We start from the raw sequence: 18,507 nt of genomic DNA, 5'->3' as shown, positions 1-18,507 counted from the left end.
TTTTACTACTATTGAAAATCCCAGCTAGCCATTAATTTCGCACATTCATTTGTGCCTGTGTACGAGCGTGTCTTATTTACTTGTCAAAAGCCTACAAGATGTTGCTGCACTCATCACTTTAGCATCATGAATTCTAGAATCTGACATGCATTTTTTTTCTCGATATTCTCACGATTCTAGGATAAATCGTCCAGCGGCATGTCGGAGGCTTGATGGTGGCGTGGATGATGCTCACAATCACCTCAGCGCTGCATCAAAGGCTCCGATCTCAACCTAACCCTTCTCATCATCTCTTTGGTATGAGGTATGGTCCGAGCTAGATTAACAACTTAAAGAGGACAAAGATTAAGTCAACGAGATTATCGCCGACAGACCGACAAAGACACATCCGTCTGTCTGCCATTTAGCGGGCCTCAGAATGTTTCTATTCTCGTAGGTTATATTCTACTGGCATATAGCTAACTGCGACTTCGAAGACCAAGTGTATGGGATTGCAAGTCGATGAGGCTGAGGCTGCTGGAATGATGGTGCTCGAGGACTCCAGTAAGCATGCCCACCATCAGAGTGCATATTGAATCTGGAGAAGCACGGTTGAATTTACAGATGTGAAAGGGTCCATCGGAGGATGTGGGGCGTGATTTGCGCATATAACGGTTGTGCAGAATCTAAAATGTAATTAAGGCTCGTCAGGGATGCAGCTCGACATAGCTCTTTGAAAACAGTGGAAGAACCGTCAAAAGAAAGATTAGTTAGAGTTAACAATCGCCGACAACTTAAAGCAATGTGTAACTAATTGAACTCATTCATACAAAATCAAAGAGGATCTAATGGGGGTATAGACATTGCAGTCAAAATATTGTGTATCTTTGCTAAAGTGTGTCCGACACAGCAAATGGTGTACTCCCATGACGTAACGACAGACATCTTTAATGTCTGAAACACTGATTCGTAACTAGCCTTGTTTGTTCATAATATCCAGAGTAGTATTAAAGATCGAAAGGCGCAAATTTGTTTACAGCATGGCATTGGGGATGGAACAGGAGACTTACCCCGTCACGAATTCGTGGATTGGCGCACACTCGCGCCTGAATGGGTCCCAAAACCAGTCAGCGTATGAGTTCTTGAACAATGGGAGCACATACTACGAAGAGGTTGGTACGATTGAAGCGACACCGCCACAGGCGGAGATTTCGCCCGTCGAGCTCTTCTCCAAGGTCGCGGCGATCGCGCTGAACATTGTGATGACCCTGATTGGGAACATCATCGTCATCGCCATCATCATCCGTAACAAGCACATGCGCACGGCCACATACTACTATCTGATGAACCTTGCCGTCGCCGATATCATCATCGCCGTGTTCTCAGAGTGGACCTACTTATGGGGCTCGCTTACCAACTCTTGGCCTATTGGCGGTTTCATGTGCAGGTGCTCTACTTTTGTACAGGGTAAGCTAAAGTGCGATTTGACTCCAAGTTCGATCTTATTATACTGCTAAATAAAAAGAATAAAAAAAGTTTTTATCAAAATGAGTAAGATTTTTTTTTAACAAAACATTTTAAAAAACAAAAAATAAAACATACATAAAGGGAGGAGTGAGAAAGGGGCGTGGGACCTTAGAAGCAGAAGTTGTAAAATGAAATAAATACTGAAATATCATTATTGATATTGTTATTTAAACCATACTCTCTAATATAAAGTAACGGAAGTTAGGATTGACTTATTAGTCTATGAACAATTGTGGACACTATGGATCATATTGGCAGAATGATCGTACTACGACAATGGAATTCAAAGTGTCTATATCCAATCATCCGTATTTGAATTTATTTCTCGTTGTTGTTGTTGTTGTTGTTGTTGTTGTTGTTGTTGTTGTTGAATCTGTATGTATGACCTTTTCAAAACTCCAACAATTTATTTAATCCTTTAAACTCGGACTACAACTGTTATTGATACTCTATGTAATTGAATTCCCATTACAATCGTGCACTTAAATGGTTAAAGTCAATAAGAACTAACTACTCTCTACACTTTAGGCAGTTTTCTGATCTCGTACCAGCCTAGATTGAAATTTTGAGATATCTTGAAATAAGTTCACTTGTCTCTTGTTCAGTGTTTTTTATGCAAAACGAAAAAAACAGACACAACTAGGCCTTATACGAGTAACTACGTAGTTTGCAAATGAAGCAGATTGAGGCACTAAACATCGCACTAATGCTGCAGAAACAGGAGCAGAAAAACAACAACAATGAGTTGTACATGAAATAAAGAAATGGTTATATTTTGTTCATTGCTAATCAAATTTTGAATTGAAGTCGTTCTGTATACGGGGCCGTAACTACAATGAATGCTTGTCACAAGACGCTTCGAAACCGGTGGGCTTAATTACGTTCCATCCGAAGGACTAGGCAATGAGAGGAATGTGCCTAACCTGTAGTGGTATAACACTACAGCTTGGGGACTCCAACCAGTGCCCGTTGCATAAAACATTCCATTGAATTTCAATGGTAACTACCGTCAAAATTAGGCATCACAGCCAATCAGCATCAAGGATTATAAAATTTACCGCTAATTTGAAGACTTACCGCTAGAAAGGAGCGGTAAGTCCAGCGGTAGGGGTTTTATGCAACAGGTCCCAGGAGTCCCCGTATTCATTGATATATTAGGGAGCTTTAGATTTGCTGCGCGGACGTTTGAGACGACGCTTGACCTGGACGTTCTCCTCTTCCCTGTGTCGTGCTGAAAAGTAGCTTTAGATTACGCTGAGACGCAACCAAAGATATTTTCCCAAGTCACTGGTATACCTCCGCCATATTGTTCTCTTAACAGGTCTGGAGTACGTCTTGGCAATGTTACACGATAGTTTCACATACTTGGCAGAAAAAAAAAAGATGGCATGTTTGTCACAAAATTGAATGCGTCGAGTGTTTACCTTCCTTAAACTAGGTGTAAATGGATATACTTTTTTTTTGTTACAGACTCGTAGACTGAGGAAGACGAGGAAATTGAGCATTTTCACTTTGACCAATCTATTTTTATGACAATACTTTGAGCGGTCATTCTAAAATTATGAGAAAAATCCTGTCATTTTAGTATTTCACTTGACTTTTGACCATCATAGCCAAAATCTTTCCCTACGCGTCATTGTGGAGTAATGGTGGCATGCAAATATGCCGTGTTTGTTTTTTATGCATTGGGCAATCTCCAAGGTATGGAGGAATTGTGTAATGATAGTTCAACAATAGATCGTATAATTTCAACATTTTACAATGATTCTTTGAGCTGCATGATTCTCACATGGCACAGAAACGAGTTGCTACTCGCTGACCAGTTTTCTGGTCGCACTCTAATTTCCCACTTTTCCTTCCTTTTGGATCTGCTTTCTCGTCGCACTCTGATTTCTCACTTTTTCCTTCCTTTTTGATCTGTCGGAAAAAGGTGCGTCATTACACTTGAGCCAGGTCGTTTATCGCGGTAAGATATCAAAATATCTCTTTCGTGTATACCTTCTACTTCAATAAAGAAGACAACGGCAATTATCCCCAAAGGCAAGCAATATCAGCGCGTAGCTGGGCGTAATGAACAATGGGCACTGCGTGTGAGCTATGCTCGCGCCCGCGTTGGTAACGACATGGCACCTGTAGATCACGGGACCAGCTTTTGACCAATCACAGGCTTCAAATCTCATAAGCCGAATACTGAGTTGGTCAGACTCTCTTTATACACGGCACTGGACGCCATGTATAAAAAATAAAATGGCGTCCCCATTATGATCGGTGCATGATGTAGCTCTCTACGTCGTGAACTGAGCGGACGTAAAAATAGCACAAAACGCGTAGTGAAAACTCAGGCGCGCGAGCTATTAATAGATCGACTTTGATACGCGATTCTGCGCATGCTCAGACCGTTTTTTCCCCTCTGAACGTCCCCGTCGCGAAAATCTAAAGCTCCCTATTAACGTTCTTACCAAGATCATTATTCAGATTATGTGGCTTGACTCTTCAAAACTTTTGTATACAAGATGATAAATCTAGTCATGATAATGACGATTAACGTAATTTCCAGCAACACCGTAAAATTAGAATCGGAAAGAAACTGTAGGTCATATCGATAATATCAGTGTAGTAGGGGCAATTTTTTTCTTATGTGGCTATTGGGGTATAAAGTTCACTTGTTGGTTAAAATTTCTTTTGATGAAAAAAAAAAGAACGACTGTATACCTCCTTCACTTCATTTGTATAGTACATCTGTCAGTCGCTAACGAAATTTGTAATATTTCACAGAGAAATAATTTTCTGTCCATGAGAGGCTATAGCGAGTTCACATTCTAAGCTTTCCGAAATCTATCTGTCATCGAGACCATGCATGGTGATGTGTCAGAAATCGCCACCAAAGCCATGCATTAATAGCTTCATTAAAACAGGCCAACTTCAGAGCTACAGGAATGAGGGAAGAATTAGATGGAACGCACAAGGAAAATACAAATCATCCATTCCTTTTGACAGTATGATGATGGTAGAATAAGAAATACACACATCATAAGTGTGTGTACGAATGTTCAAATGACATGGATGTATGTTCAGATTTCCTCAAACATGAAGTGTTCTATGAACACGCTCCGGCTTTGCAAAGACACTCAGATTGAACGGTGAACATCTTGAGTTGTTGAGTGTGTGCACACAATGCACTTGGGTGTTAAAAATTATGGACGCAATATGTCGGGTGGGAAATATACGAGGCCCTAGGTATCTTTTGGGCCCCTACTTGGGAGTCAAAAGATTTAAACAGTCAAGGAGTTGACGTTTAAGGCATATACGAAGTGTGTGTGTGTGTGTGTGTGTAAGCGAGTGCTTGTGTGTACGTTAAAAAAAGCAGAAGACAATTGAGGCTGAGTACCAGAAATTAATATAAAATACAGTTTGCTGTGAATGCTGGCATGACCCTCATCATAGAATTATTCATGAATTCGTCAGTCGCCCAATTCAGTTAGATGATAATTTCTGCTATCAGGGAAATGGATGACATTGCGGTATCACTGGAATTAGTACTCAACACAGTTGACTTGCGTAATCATAACTTCACAATGTCGCAAAAACTTGCTCGATGGCGACCTAGCATGGCGACACGATATTTTTTTTCCATTAGCTAGGTTCACATATAAACTGAGAGCACATCAGATGAATCTATACTTTGGTTTTCTCCAACACATGTTGGATTTGAGCTTATAGTCAGATGTCGCCAATAGAATTATGAAATTGGTACGTTTTGATAAATACATAGATAACCATGTAAAACTGATAGATATGATATTACGCATAGTGTGTATATAGAGTGAAGAGATGGAAAACTGTACGGGTACTTGTGTAACTTTTATACTTCATACAATTTTGCCATTCCTTTTCCCTTTGTTTATCAAAATGATAAGTTATGGAGTATAAGGTTTGTCAAGTTGTAACTGATTCAAAAAGTCACGTTATACCAATAAAGCGAAACTTCCAGAAACTGACACGAAGAGTGATTGTAAGATTTGGCTTCCTCGTCGAAGACATCAATCGTATAAGAATCTTCATATCTTCGATTTACTTCGTGTTCATTAACATTAGTTGTTTGTAAGCTCGCCAAAAAGGTATTTCTGAGGTGCTATAAGTTACGGAAGTGAGATAGATGTTAAACACTAAACAATACCTTTATGATTTATATAGTATATTTCATTTTCGTTTCAATTATTCATTTTAATTAAAAAAGAATGTATGAATGTACAAAACATGTTATAAAAAACAATGATATACATATTCTAGATGATATGTCAAAATATAGAATAATCACAATATTACAGGTTGCAAAGCAAAGATGCGTTAAATAAAATACAACGAAATACACAAAAATTCGATTGGCATAATAATGTGCCGTTGATTTTCTTTGGTGAAATATAAAGAAAAATTTGCGTATGTCTAACTTAGCCTTGGTGACCATTATTTGTCTTAAATTTGCTTATGGATAAAAGATTATAGGAAACCCAGCCCGCGTTTAGAATTGAACGCTGGATTTTGAGTACATCAGTGATTTCACTGAGACATGCTTTAATAATTTCACACAAATGATACAAGAACGAAATAACAAAAGACAGCAACCGAAACTTTACGTCTATACGTCTACACTGCTCGTTGCAAATGCCAGATACTTTGTTTGTGTGTTTTTTTTTCCTAAAACGAATTAGATAACACACATAGAATATCTTTGATTATATTTTGCTTGTACTGTAAGAGATATACATTCTGTTCCCCCTTACTACAACCCTCTTTTCCATCCCTATTTCTTAATTTTTTGAATTCAATTTCGGTTTATTTGTAACATAACAATGTTTTCTTTGCAACTGACTTACAAATTGTCCTACATCGACATTAATGAGCACTAAATTGATCAGTGTTTTAGTAGTAACCATGATGAAAAATCATGGGCGTACATACTCGAGCAGGATCCGAACCTACGACCTCCTGATCTCCGGACAGGCGTCATCTCCACAAGACCACCAAGCTTCCGCCCGACAGCAAGTGTTGGTTCTTATCCTTATTTATGTCGATGTAGGGCAATTTGTCAATCAATTGCAATGAAAACATCTCGACAGAAAAATTTCATGAATTTGAATAATTACGCAATACCCGCTGCATGCTATAAGGATTAGAACCAACACTTGCTGTCGGGCGGAAGCTCGGTGGTCTAGTGGAGATTACGCCTGTCCGGAGATCAGGAGGTCGTAGGTTCGAATCCTGCTCGAGTATGTACGCCCATGATTTTTTATCATGGCTAACTACTAAAACACTGATCAGTTCAGTGCTTATTTATGTCGATGTAAGACAATTTGTCAATCAGTTGCAATGAAAACATCTCGACGGAAGAATTTCATGAATTTGAATAATGTTTTCTTCATTTGACAAAATATAACAAAAAACAATTATTATATTGTGAAAACTGAAAAGAATTGAACCATGTATAGGTTCATTCTCAAAGCAGAGAAATATAGGAAATAGATAGGAAAAATGCATAAAGTTCAATAAGATGATCCGTCATGTTGAATATGAGGTCACTAGAAGCAGAGCTTAATAATCATGATTAGGTGCCTGTGACAACTACGAGTAAGGGTAAATGAGTTGACAGATTATACATGTATATATATATATATATATATATATATATATATATATATATATATTTATTTAGTGAATTAGATTTTGACAGTTTGAGGATTTGACTTATTCCGTTGACGTCTTGAAACCTTCAATAAGTTAGTTGACAAATCTCCAGCTGGAACTGTCCTTGAACTTATTGAACTGACTATATAGCTCATTAGAATAAACAACAAAGTATTTGTTTTTCTTTCAACAACAAAAAAAAAATGAAATTCCCGCATTTGAAATTTATGTCCTTGCCTACAGGGATATGCCTCCATGGTGAAAGAGAGAAAGACGATGGTATGACGTAGATAAACTGGATGAGCAAAACCAAGATGAAAAAGTCTATCTTTATCTCATAATTATCAACATATTTCTCAATATCTACGTTCCGTATCACTTAATTGAGGAAACCCGAAAGCAGTGAATACAAATGGTTGTTGTGGCCACTGAGGCTTTTGATCATACCTCAAAACATTGGCCGAAAGTTACAGAGTGGTGCTAAGGCATTCCAAGAGAGATTTAGGGAGGAAACTCTCGGCCGTTGTGCGAGATAAGAAGCGATGGGGGGAAAAAGTGCTGATATGATGAAGGGGGAAGTATCTTTCGGAGTGTTGTTGGCGTCCAATGAGGTAAGTGTAATCATCACAAATCAAACTGCTCTGGTTGCCCACTGACCGGGAGACGCTTACTTGTACCTCTCGCTTAGCAGGGTCATCCATTTCTCTCCCCGGTGACGCCTGAGCAGCGGAGTTCGGAAGTCGGGCAGTGGAGGCTAATAGCTTGTCAACATCCAGCAGACGAGTTTTAAGATTGATGCCGCAAATATTGGGCCATTGCACATTACGTCGTCAAAGGTCGACACCATTACAAAGAAAGAAGACGAAAGTAAATAGCTTTGGATAAACTAACGAATAACCAGACACGTTGAGATGGATTGATAAGTAGTTGATAAATAGGTAGATAGATAGATAGATAGATCGGAAGATATACAAATGGTAATATAGAAAGGAAAGGGTGAAAAAAATGTTCAAAAGCAAACAGCTTGTAGTTACACTGAATCAAGAGCCATTGGCTTTTAAGAGTGATATTTAACAATGTCAGTGCACAGCAGTGATACGTGTATGTGTTTTACATACAAAAACACTCATACTAGTGTGTTATGTGTATAACGTCAAATGTATATCTATCTATTCTGCATATCATTCATTGCAACGATGTATATTAAGTGTTCCTAAATAAGACAACATCTGTAGACACCACAAGCTTTCAGTAATGCGATGCATGTTACTTGGTCTGGTAATTATGAAAGTATTTATAATGATATATGGCTTTTAAGACGATACTTTTAATGGTTGAAAGCATTCTCTCTGTCTAAAAGTTCTTGGCTCTAAGATTGGTGGCGTAAGACCGGGATTGGAAGGCGTCTCCAGCGGCTCCCGTAGAACCTCGGGAGGGAGGGAATAAATTGCCGAGGTCTGTGCTACACCCCGGAAAAAACAAACAAACGGGGCACCCACATGACTTTGGCCGATGGAAGAACGATGAAAACCAACGAAAAGAATTTGATACTTTTTACAGCCAGACAAAAGAATTCAGCAATCTTTCTTGCCAAGATGATATGCCTTCTGATCAGAATCACTGAAATATTCAAGAGCATTTGTTTTTATTCCAAATCTTTATACATATCAGCTATACTTGTACAACTTTGGACAAGTTTAAACTTCCGTTTCAGACGGTGTCAGATGTGAAATAAACTCTTTTACTAGGAACCTGAACACCATGAAAAATAAACACATTTAAGTATTACACACTATCATTCAAAGGAGAAAAGATGGTATTCATATTGAGTACACACTTTTCTGGTTAAACAACATGATTGAATATGTATATAGATACGCTTGGGATATCATTTAAAGAAAGAAAACTTATTTCAATAGGGCGTTTGGACTGTTTCGAATGCCTTGAGTCTGGATTATTTTACTGAAATGGCCGAACAATCTGATATTCATGATTTAATTTAGCTTTCAAAAATGATAAGACATATCTTTCGAGATGATCGAGACAGTCATTACTCATCGCGAGTAAATGAAACAATTAAATCTCGCCTGGTCAAAAAAAAGCTAATGACCGGTCATCACCTTTACTAATGACGGGTCATAAGCAAAATTACGTGGTGGGCAAAATAAATGCCTTGTCACGTGTACGCTATCAACCAATCATTTGATTGGGATCTGATCCATCAATCTATGAATGGTATAACAATGCTGTTGATCGACACGGTAGTATCATTACTTCAAATAATATTCAATCAAACAATATGTTATCATTAATATCATAATTTGATTTCTTTTTCGTAAGGATTACAGCGTAATGTTTAAGTGAGACAATTGACCCCGCCCAGTAACAAACCTGCGTCACACAATTCTTATCATAGCAATAGCCGTCTCTGTTTTGCATTTTTGTTAATTATTCCTGACAACATTCTGCTTCTTGATATCTGTTTTTGTTCCAACAAAACACACTCACTCGACTAATTAGTCTCTGCCACTCACAACCTTCAGACATCATCAAAATGATTACCTTTTATCGACACTCGACAAAGATTCCAAGGACTCTTAATCAATTAGGTTATTAAAGATTGAATGACTGCTAACATGCTGCTGATGTGTCCGCGCCAAAAGAAAATGGCGGCGATGTAAGATCCCGTAGCTCATCAGCTTTACAGAAGTTTCCCTGAACATTAATCTGCTGCATCACCGGAAAGTTCATCTAACGTAGATATAAACTTATTTTGATGACTTCATTCGATCACAGTGTCGCACACACCGAGCAAGTACACTCTTTCAAAACATGCGCATGCGCAAACAAGTGCGATATAATTCCCTACCACTTGTTACTGAGTACGGTACGAACCGCAATACCCAACAGTTGTGGTTCTCTAATAGGAACTGTATATTCAACCACTGCCGCATGTTCTTTTCTGTTAGCACATGTTGCTCTACGGTGAGGGGACAAAAGTGAAAGAATGGACAATAACGATTAGATTAATATGTAATGTCATCCTACGTCGCATATTAAATTGTTTCTGCTCCCCTCCTCTCCCTCTCTCCTTTTCTCTTTCTCTTTCCCAGGCCTGTCTGTTCACGTTAGCATCCTTTCCCTGGTTGTGGTTGCCGGAGATCGATACGTCGCCATACTTCATCCGATCAAATCGCGTGTCATCAAACGTAACGCATGGCTGGTCATTGCGGCGGTATGGCTTATTGCGAGCGCTATCAACGTGCCGACCCTGTACTACACCCACTTCTTAAAGTATACGTGGGACAACGGCGTTACACAGGTGAGCAGTACAGCCTGATATGGAATGCTAAGGACCTTTGTATCAGCTCTCTGTGACAAATGCGATGATATAAATGATTTGCTTAAACTTGCACTGGGAGTCTTAATGAATAATACGACAGTCACAACTACGAGAATAAGTTGATATTTCATGAACGTGGTAGTGATAATGAATACAACGCCACCAATGATGGAAAGCTGTAATAATGATAATTATCTTGATAGATCTTTAATAGAAAATCTGATGAGAAGTATATAACTGTCTGCGTTGATCAGTTCTCGTAAGAAATAAGTTTTACTGTCTTTAATCATTGCATCGTAACTGATTCTGCTCATCACCTGGTTCATTGCCCTAATCTTATGAAATGCGGTAAATCGTGAAATGATCTGATTTTTGAATTCTAAGTGATACCACGTTTATTCTTTACCATCTTGAAATTGACAGATTACCATTTTAAACCGTCTCAACTTTTGTTTCTTGGTGGATCACTGATCCAGTTCAATGGTGGAAAACAACCATATTTTCCTTGAATACGAAATTGTGCATTCCGACTGCCGCAAACAAAGATGACAACAGAATAAATCAAATCCATGAAATATCAGACATCAAAACAATGATGTTTAGCAAGCCGAGTGCGTCCATTAATCAAATTGGGATATTCAAAGACACAGATAAATGGCAATATAAGAGATGCAAGGTTAAAATGCAGGTGCATTTTTATTCAATCTTTCTATTGTCTTATGGTTATATCTATTGGATTTGATGACTGCCTGGCACAGGTTTTGCTGTGAACAAGTCGTAAGAGGTGAAAAGAAAACATGAAATGTATCAGTCTCTTAAATCACAAGGTGCATCTTCATAGTATCTAGATAAGGCAAATTTAAACAATTTAAAGCGTTTTATGCGTACAAATGAAAAGTATAACAAGGGTGTAATTCAGATGTGAGTTTCTTCAGTTGGTCTCCCTCTACAAATTAAATTAGTTAAGATCGCAGCTGCTGATGTGTAAATTAACAAACATGTCGGAAAAACGGAACCAGGGGACTTGAACCTGTCATCTACTGCGTTCCGGGCAGCGGCACTACCACCAAGCTGTCCCTGGTTGCCGGCAGTGACACGATGAGCATGGAACAAATACCCAAATGTAATTTGTAGAGGGAGACAGATGAAGAAACCCACACCTGAACCTTCACCCCTCTGAATAATATCTTTCTTTCATTTGAGGGTAAAATTATATTCAAATAGTGTTTTGATAAAGACCAATCGGGCTGGTTATTATCCTGATCTATTTCCTGTATAGTAAAAGTTGGAATAACTCTATAGATATGATAAATGAGAGTCATTAATAGCGAAATGATCTTTCATTATAATCCCTCTTTCAAGGAGTAGGCATCAAAGTTCACTTCATTAAGTGTATTAGAGATGACAATGAAAGAAGATGTCAAATTCTGAAATAATTCAAAGAGCAAGAACAATTCCTTGTAGTCACAAAAACGTAATATGATATCAAATCGTTTTTGTTTTTATATCTTTCGTTATCTCCTTTTGTCTGATGTCTTCTTTTCTTCTTCTTTCCTCCTTTTTGCTACCGTATCCTTTCCTTTCACTCTTTTCTTCCTGTAACCTCTCCATTGTTCTTGGTTCCTCGTTCATCCCTTTTGTCTCATCTTCTTCTCCCCTCTCCTCCTCTTCTTTCTCCTCCTCCTCCTCCTCGTCATAATCATCATCATCGTCATCCCCTTCGTATTCTCCTTCCTTTTCTGTGCAGTTTTACTGTTTCGAGCACTGGGGAGAACTTGACAACAAAGAGATATACCGGGCCAAGGAAATCTACTCTACGATCGCGTTCGTCGTGGTCTACGTATTGCCCCTTCTTATTCTGCTTGTCACGTACATCCGGATAGGACAGACCCTGAGTTCTCGGAGTACCAGCGGTCCCGGGGTAGCCATACAGACGACGATCTCTGCGCAGGACCGATCCCGAAGGAAGGTACTTAACGATTCCAAACGGTACCAAACATTAGACACCGTTAAAGGAGCATCTGTTCGTTTCTCTCCTCACTTTGTATCATTTATTATGTGTGTCTTTAAAGAAAAAAACCCGATTCTTAGTCTTAGCCTTAGTCCATATACCGCGGCGGCCTTAAAGTGCCTCACCGTCCCAGAGTCCCGAGCTCAATTCATTTGAAAGTACTTGGCTCTGGTGAACTGCTAATATGGCCCCCATTTCATAAAAGATGTTAGGATAGCAACCTTTGCTGGAATGGCAACTTCCAATGGCAAGAGCCAATCAGGAAGTGCGATTCTTGTCGTTACCATGACTATTGCCATTCTAGAAAGAGTTGCTATCGTATCAACTTTTTATGAAATGGGGCCTAGGTGTAAGCCTTTTCTATCGCAACACATGCAATATTTGTCGATGTGCCAGGTCTGTTTGGTAATGTATTCAATTGCTTATTTCTATTCTTATTGTAATCATTTACACATCCATTTATTCTTTTCTCTGCCAAAAAGCTGTATAGTCAGCTATTCAATTTAATTTTCCAATCTCTTCGCAAAATGATGTCTATATATTCCTTTGTGAGATCGTTCTGGTTTATGGTTGTCCTTTGTTACAAAGTTAGGCAGGAAATCTCAAGGTTTCTGTGCACCCATCTACTTTCTGTCTAGCGCACTTGAGGGGACTCACAACTTTAAATGTGCATTTTTAATGAAATTTGCTCCCATTCGTTACTTGACAGGTAGTTCGGATGCTGATTGTAGTGGTACTCGCCTTCGCGCTCTGCTGGTTACCCTTCCACGTGTACACATTAACCATTCACTGGGGAACTGGGTCTGTGAGTATTTGTGAATGAAGATTATGACATGACTATAATGTATTACAGACGGTGACTTTGATATTCTTAACACGAATGAATACCACGATTTTGCAGCCAAGCAGCTATCATTAAAGGAGGTATAAATGGAAAGGCAGGAAATTGTTAATTGTTGACTTTATCGGGGTTTTTTTCAAGGGAAGTTACTCTTCGGAGAATATAGCAAGATGTTATCTTGAACCTCAAATAATCCATTGTTAGTAGGTTAATTAGGTGTCATAATTCAAGTAGTGTAGCGATTTGAATTTTGATCATCAAAGCATCCTATATTCCATCATTATATAAAATTCAAAGAAAAGAATTCACTTTGGGTTAATGAACAATTGAAATTATCATCTGTTTATATTACAAAGACATTGATTTAGCGTGTTCCACCAACCTAAGAGAATGCATTCAATTTCAATACATGTAATTATGTTTGCCTTCCTGGTTTTGTCTTCTCTGACTTTTGTTAGCTGCGAATTTATAAGAATCGTGATGTTGACTTCGGCCTGCTTTGGCTCGGCTACGCAAACTCGGCCATGAATCCGTTCATCTATTGCGGCTTCAACGAGAACTTCCGGAGAGGGTTTCGCTACGCGTTCACCGGACAGTGGTGTTTCAGACGACCACGTCAAACTAAGGTTCCTATTGGTGCTCCAACGAAATCGACGGTCACGACGTTCACCCATAGTGACCACGTCGACCCAACGACTCTCGAGTCGATGCTGTGAGGAAAATAACAAGTGAAGTTTCGATATGTTCATCATCAGACTCCGATCTGGCTGCCATGAATTACTGCTTAATCTGAACGAAGAGATAAAAGTGAACCACTGCCAATTGAAAACCCTCAATCATAGAGAATACACTTTTCAAAGACCTGGATCCTGTGCATTGTAATATGATCATGCAATCAACTCTGATTAAACTTTTGAAGAAGCGATCATGCGCTTGAATACCTGTTGGATATTGATGTAATAGTGATATTTGGAAAGATGCTGTGTGTGTGTGGTGTTTTTTGTTTCTGTTTTTTTTTTTTTAGGGGGTAAGATGATACATCTATGGTGCATCGCTTTGAGACAGTCTCTTCCCCTCTTTCAGAGAAATAAATCATGCTGCCAAAGTTAATCATCCTCTATAATCAGAAATAATACTGAGTATAGTAAATTCTGGCAATGATGCTCATCAACTATTCTTTCCGTTTCGCTCCGTAATACGAATGGTGATGTATGCCTGCTTGTACCGGGCCAGTCAGTTAAAGATGAAATATTGGTGGTCAAACTTGCTGTAATCATATGTAGTGTTTCACATACGTTAGATTAAAGATCAACGGAAAGTAACTATCATATTTCAGTTCATTAATAAGGACACAAACATTAATATTGTAACGGCCAGAAATAATTCAAACATAGAAAATAAAACAAACAGCAGGTCTAAGATTTTGGAATATCAAACTCAAAGCGAGTTGCCACGAAATCAATTTGATTTAAGATGACAATGAACTGATCATTGAACGCTTAAAGTTATTCATAGTATCACAACACACAAATGCTTACCTCACAACATTTTCTTTCGACGTTTCTGTTGATACAGACAGCTTTAAGAGACGGTCTCGAAGAAAGTTCGCTGCTACCTTGTGTGCTACTGCCACAACCCCGAAACACCAAGAATTTCCCCATTAATAGCTGCGGAACATGTTCCGCCATATTTCTAAACACACTTTAAGCAATGACTGTACCTGAAGGAGGGTCACCACTAACCAAGAAATGAAGATTAGGGGATAAAGGGATTCGAAGAGAGGTGATATATTACAATAATTTTCCAGTAAAAATTAACTTCTTTGCCAATCTATTACGGTGACGAGATTATTTGCTTCTTTCTTATTCTGTTGAATATTGAATTGACGTACCCTTTCTATTTCGTAGTTGTATGGAAACACCACAATCAAACCCACAATACTGCTTTTATACCAATTCATATAATGAGTCCTGCGAATGCTGTTTAGATGGAAAAAAAGATGTTTCACTTCACCGTGTAGAATAAAGAAATAATCCTTGATCATAGAAGGGATAAATGCATTGGAGGTGGTGATATAGGGTGGGTTAAAAGGTCCACGCCATTCTTAAATCAACAGAATTCTCTCTGATCATTTTTCTGTACAGTAAAAATTAGTGGTTGCTCTTTGCATAACTCCATTATGCTCCAGGATGACAGCAGTGACTACGGTGAGAAAAAAATAACTTAAATCTAAAAAAACATACCATTGATTTTAAATTTAATGTGTATGCTCTTCAAAGGATTACATTATGAATAAGCATAAAAGGCAGATCATCTAATCTGTATTCCTAATCCTTAATTCCTAATTATGACTAAAGTAACGATGTACTCCCTAAATATGAATTATACTCATTCTTAATAGCAACATTCTCAAGTAAACGTTACTTGATATTCTAGAACTTCACAAAATTCTTTCATGGAGGTATCTATATCTCTATTACTATAGCCACTCTTATGGCAATGGAAACTTGAAAAGTCTACTTGTTAGCAGCAGTAACTCTTAACTGTTTAAAGGTACTGTTTACCATTGGGAGCAGTGATTTAAAAAACGTTCGAAATATCACATTTGATGCAAATGTGTAGTTCAGTTATATCACAAAACATCCTGCCATGTACAAAAATTCGTAATATAACGAGATATCACTATGTTTCCCACTAAACCATCATTATAACTGTAGACATGGTAGACGATTTAGTGTAGAAACATTTTTATTATAACTATTGTTCACATTTTGTATATTTAAAAGTACTTAACATTGATTATACTGATTCCATTTTTTACATTGGTTGTTTCTATTCTTAACTCACATTTTAGAACTATTTGGAAGCACTAAAGCTGGGTTTTTGTTTCATCTGCAAATGGCAATTAAGGCCTTTAAGTTCTAGAGGTGATGGCTCTGTGCATCTCTTCAGGGTGGTTAGATTGGCTCCACCATAGCCGATGCTCAGTTTAAAGGCAGTAGAGAATATCACTGTTTTGCAATGAAGAAAAGAAGGGCAAAGGGAAGGGTAGAATATAGGACCTGTTTTTTTATCGATTTTACCAGAGACAGAATGAAACTGGACGACAGTGCAATAAGACTTTGATGCACAGCATCCATGACGCTGGGAACAACAACATGAACAACAACAACAACAACAACAACAACAACAACAACAACAACAACAACAACAACAACAACAACAACAACATGAACAACAACAACAACAGCTCAAACAAATAAAACAACAACAATACAAGGACTTAGAAGGAGGATAGATTGGATATACCCCCACCTGTCCAAAAATCCCTGTGGCTTAGCGTGCTCAGGTGACACGTTAATGCCGTTATTCAAGCCCCCCCCCCCCCCCCCCCCCCCCCTCTCTCTCTCTCTCTGAGAAAAGTCGGAACCCCTTTCGGTACAGATCCCACCCCACCCCCAATCAGCGTTAGTACAATTCACTTGCTGCTTTATTATATGAAAAAAAAATCTCAAATTAATATTTTCTTTGTCTGTTTGGATCTCCAGGAACATAATAATTGTGGTGTCAAGACATAATTTGTCGTGATGTGGGCTCATTTTCTTTTACCTCTTTGTCTTCACACAATCAATCCAACACACACCAGCATATATTTGAATGAAATGGCGAAACTTTGCAATTCCTTGTCGTTAAATCGAGAGTTTTCCAGTTTATACTTTCTTCTCACCTGTTAAACTGAAGGTATTGTCTATGTCTAGATGTGCCGCATGGACCACAGTCGCCACGGTCAACAAGAAGTTCCCAAATAAGAGACAAATCCTTCATTTGAACCACTGTGACTACTAACGGTACGAGGTGACTAGATTGATTGGATGATTGGAACACAAGAGATGATACAGGGGCGGATCCAGGAATTCTGTAAAGGGGGGGGGGGCAACTAATATTTCTGGTGCCACTTCCGGGTTTCATTTTCTTTTTTTTCCTTCTCATTTCTTTTGTTTTTAATGATAAATAAAGGGGGGGGGGCGTGCGCCTCTTGCGCCCCCTCTGGATCCGCCACTGTGATAGAATATTGTTCCCCTTGATGAGATATAATGCATTGGTATTGTGTTGTATACCTGTTGTGTACACTATGTGATCCAGCGAATGTGTTTTTTTTTTCCAAAACACAGACAATTTTGTTTTGCACACGACTGTGTCGCCATGCGCGTTCGTGTCTCTGCTACATTCCAAACACAGTAAATATGATTTCGTTAAGACACCATGTAACTAATGATGGAGAGTGTGGATTGTAAATACAAATCTATACATACATTCTCCCCAAGCAATGATGTCATGTGACTCTACAGAGTTTAGTGAGTTAAGAACATCTTATATTTTGTCATTGTCTTATTGATGTCAGTGAAAGCAGACGAACTAAACACGCGAATAGCATCGCACCAACTATATTTGTAGACTCTCAGTGTGAGCTATGCGTTTCCTATTCTGTGAAATCTGTATTTCGAGTTTGTGTGTTTGGAGTAATCACGTGACATGGTATCCGTGAAGTAACATCATGATCCCTCCTTGCTGTAAAATATATAGTATAATTACTATCATGATGAAGAGGTTGAGGGAGGAAATGTCAATTGAGAAAATCAGGAATGATGTTAGTTGTGACGGGAAATATGAAACGAACAATGCCTCTTGATAATATATGCCGATGCAAGTACCACTCAGTTTAATATTATGACTAGTTTATTGAACAATAAAGTTATAATTATGTATAATTAAATACAGTGACACCTGATGCATCATTCCCCCTGATGTGATCAATGAAATGATTATATCCTTAACAATTCTAAGGTGAGTAATATTTTCAATAGAGTCGAGTCATCCATTTATGACATAGACAAGTGGGGGCGCTAGAGCTCTATCTACACACAACTAGATTGAGCAAAGCTGTATCTATTAAGATTAGGATACCTGGGGCCTTCGACCACACACACATTATACACATACACACACAGACATCTCATCGTATATATATATATATATATATATATATATATATATATATATATATATATATATATACATACATATACAGAGAGAGAGAGAGAGAGAGAGAGAGAGGGGGGGGGG

General features: G+C 38.4%; 1 protein-coding gene across 1 annotated transcript; it reads left to right on the top strand.

Annotated features, from left to right (window-relative positions):
• The first annotated feature begins 1,019 nt into the window (after nucleotides 1-1,019).
• LOC139715829 (neuropeptide FF receptor 1-like) lies at nucleotides 1,020-14,099 on the top strand. Its single transcript, XM_071627368.1, has 5 exons — nucleotides 1,020-1,446; nucleotides 10,302-10,510; nucleotides 12,279-12,500; nucleotides 13,252-13,347; nucleotides 13,857-14,099. Exons 1-5 carry the CDS (start codon nucleotides 1,020-1,022, stop codon nucleotides 14,097-14,099), a joined length of 1,197 nt encoding a protein of 398 aa, XP_071483469.1.
• Nucleotides 14,100-18,507: the final 4,408 nt, after the last annotated feature.

Source organism: Diadema antillarum, unplaced genomic scaffold (assembly GCF_040938485.1).
Source record: "Diadema antillarum isolate AM-2024a unplaced genomic scaffold, OU_Dant_1.0 scf00000055, whole genome shotgun sequence".
Classification (NCBI taxonomy): domain Eukaryota; kingdom Metazoa; phylum Echinodermata; class Echinoidea; order Diadematoida; family Diadematidae; genus Diadema; species Diadema antillarum.
The sequence above is the reverse complement of the archived record's forward strand: the minus strand, read 5'-3'. Positions and strand labels throughout refer to the sequence as shown.

What these genes read in the sequence shown, in the direction of transcription:
- LOC139715829 (XM_071627368.1), top strand. Translation starts at nt 1,020, where the DNA reads ATGGCATTGGGGATGGAACAGGAGACTTACCCCGTCACGAATTCGTGG. An exon ending in GGGACAACGGCGTTACACAG is followed by an intron (nt 10,511 to 12,278) that starts GTGAGCAGTACA and finishes TTTTCTGTGCAG; the next exon opens with TTTTACTGTTTCGAGCACTG. An exon ending in AGGACCGATCCCGAAGGAAG is followed by an intron (nt 12,501 to 13,251) that starts GTACTTAACGAT and finishes GTTACTTGACAG; the next exon opens with GTAGTTCGGATGCTGATTGT.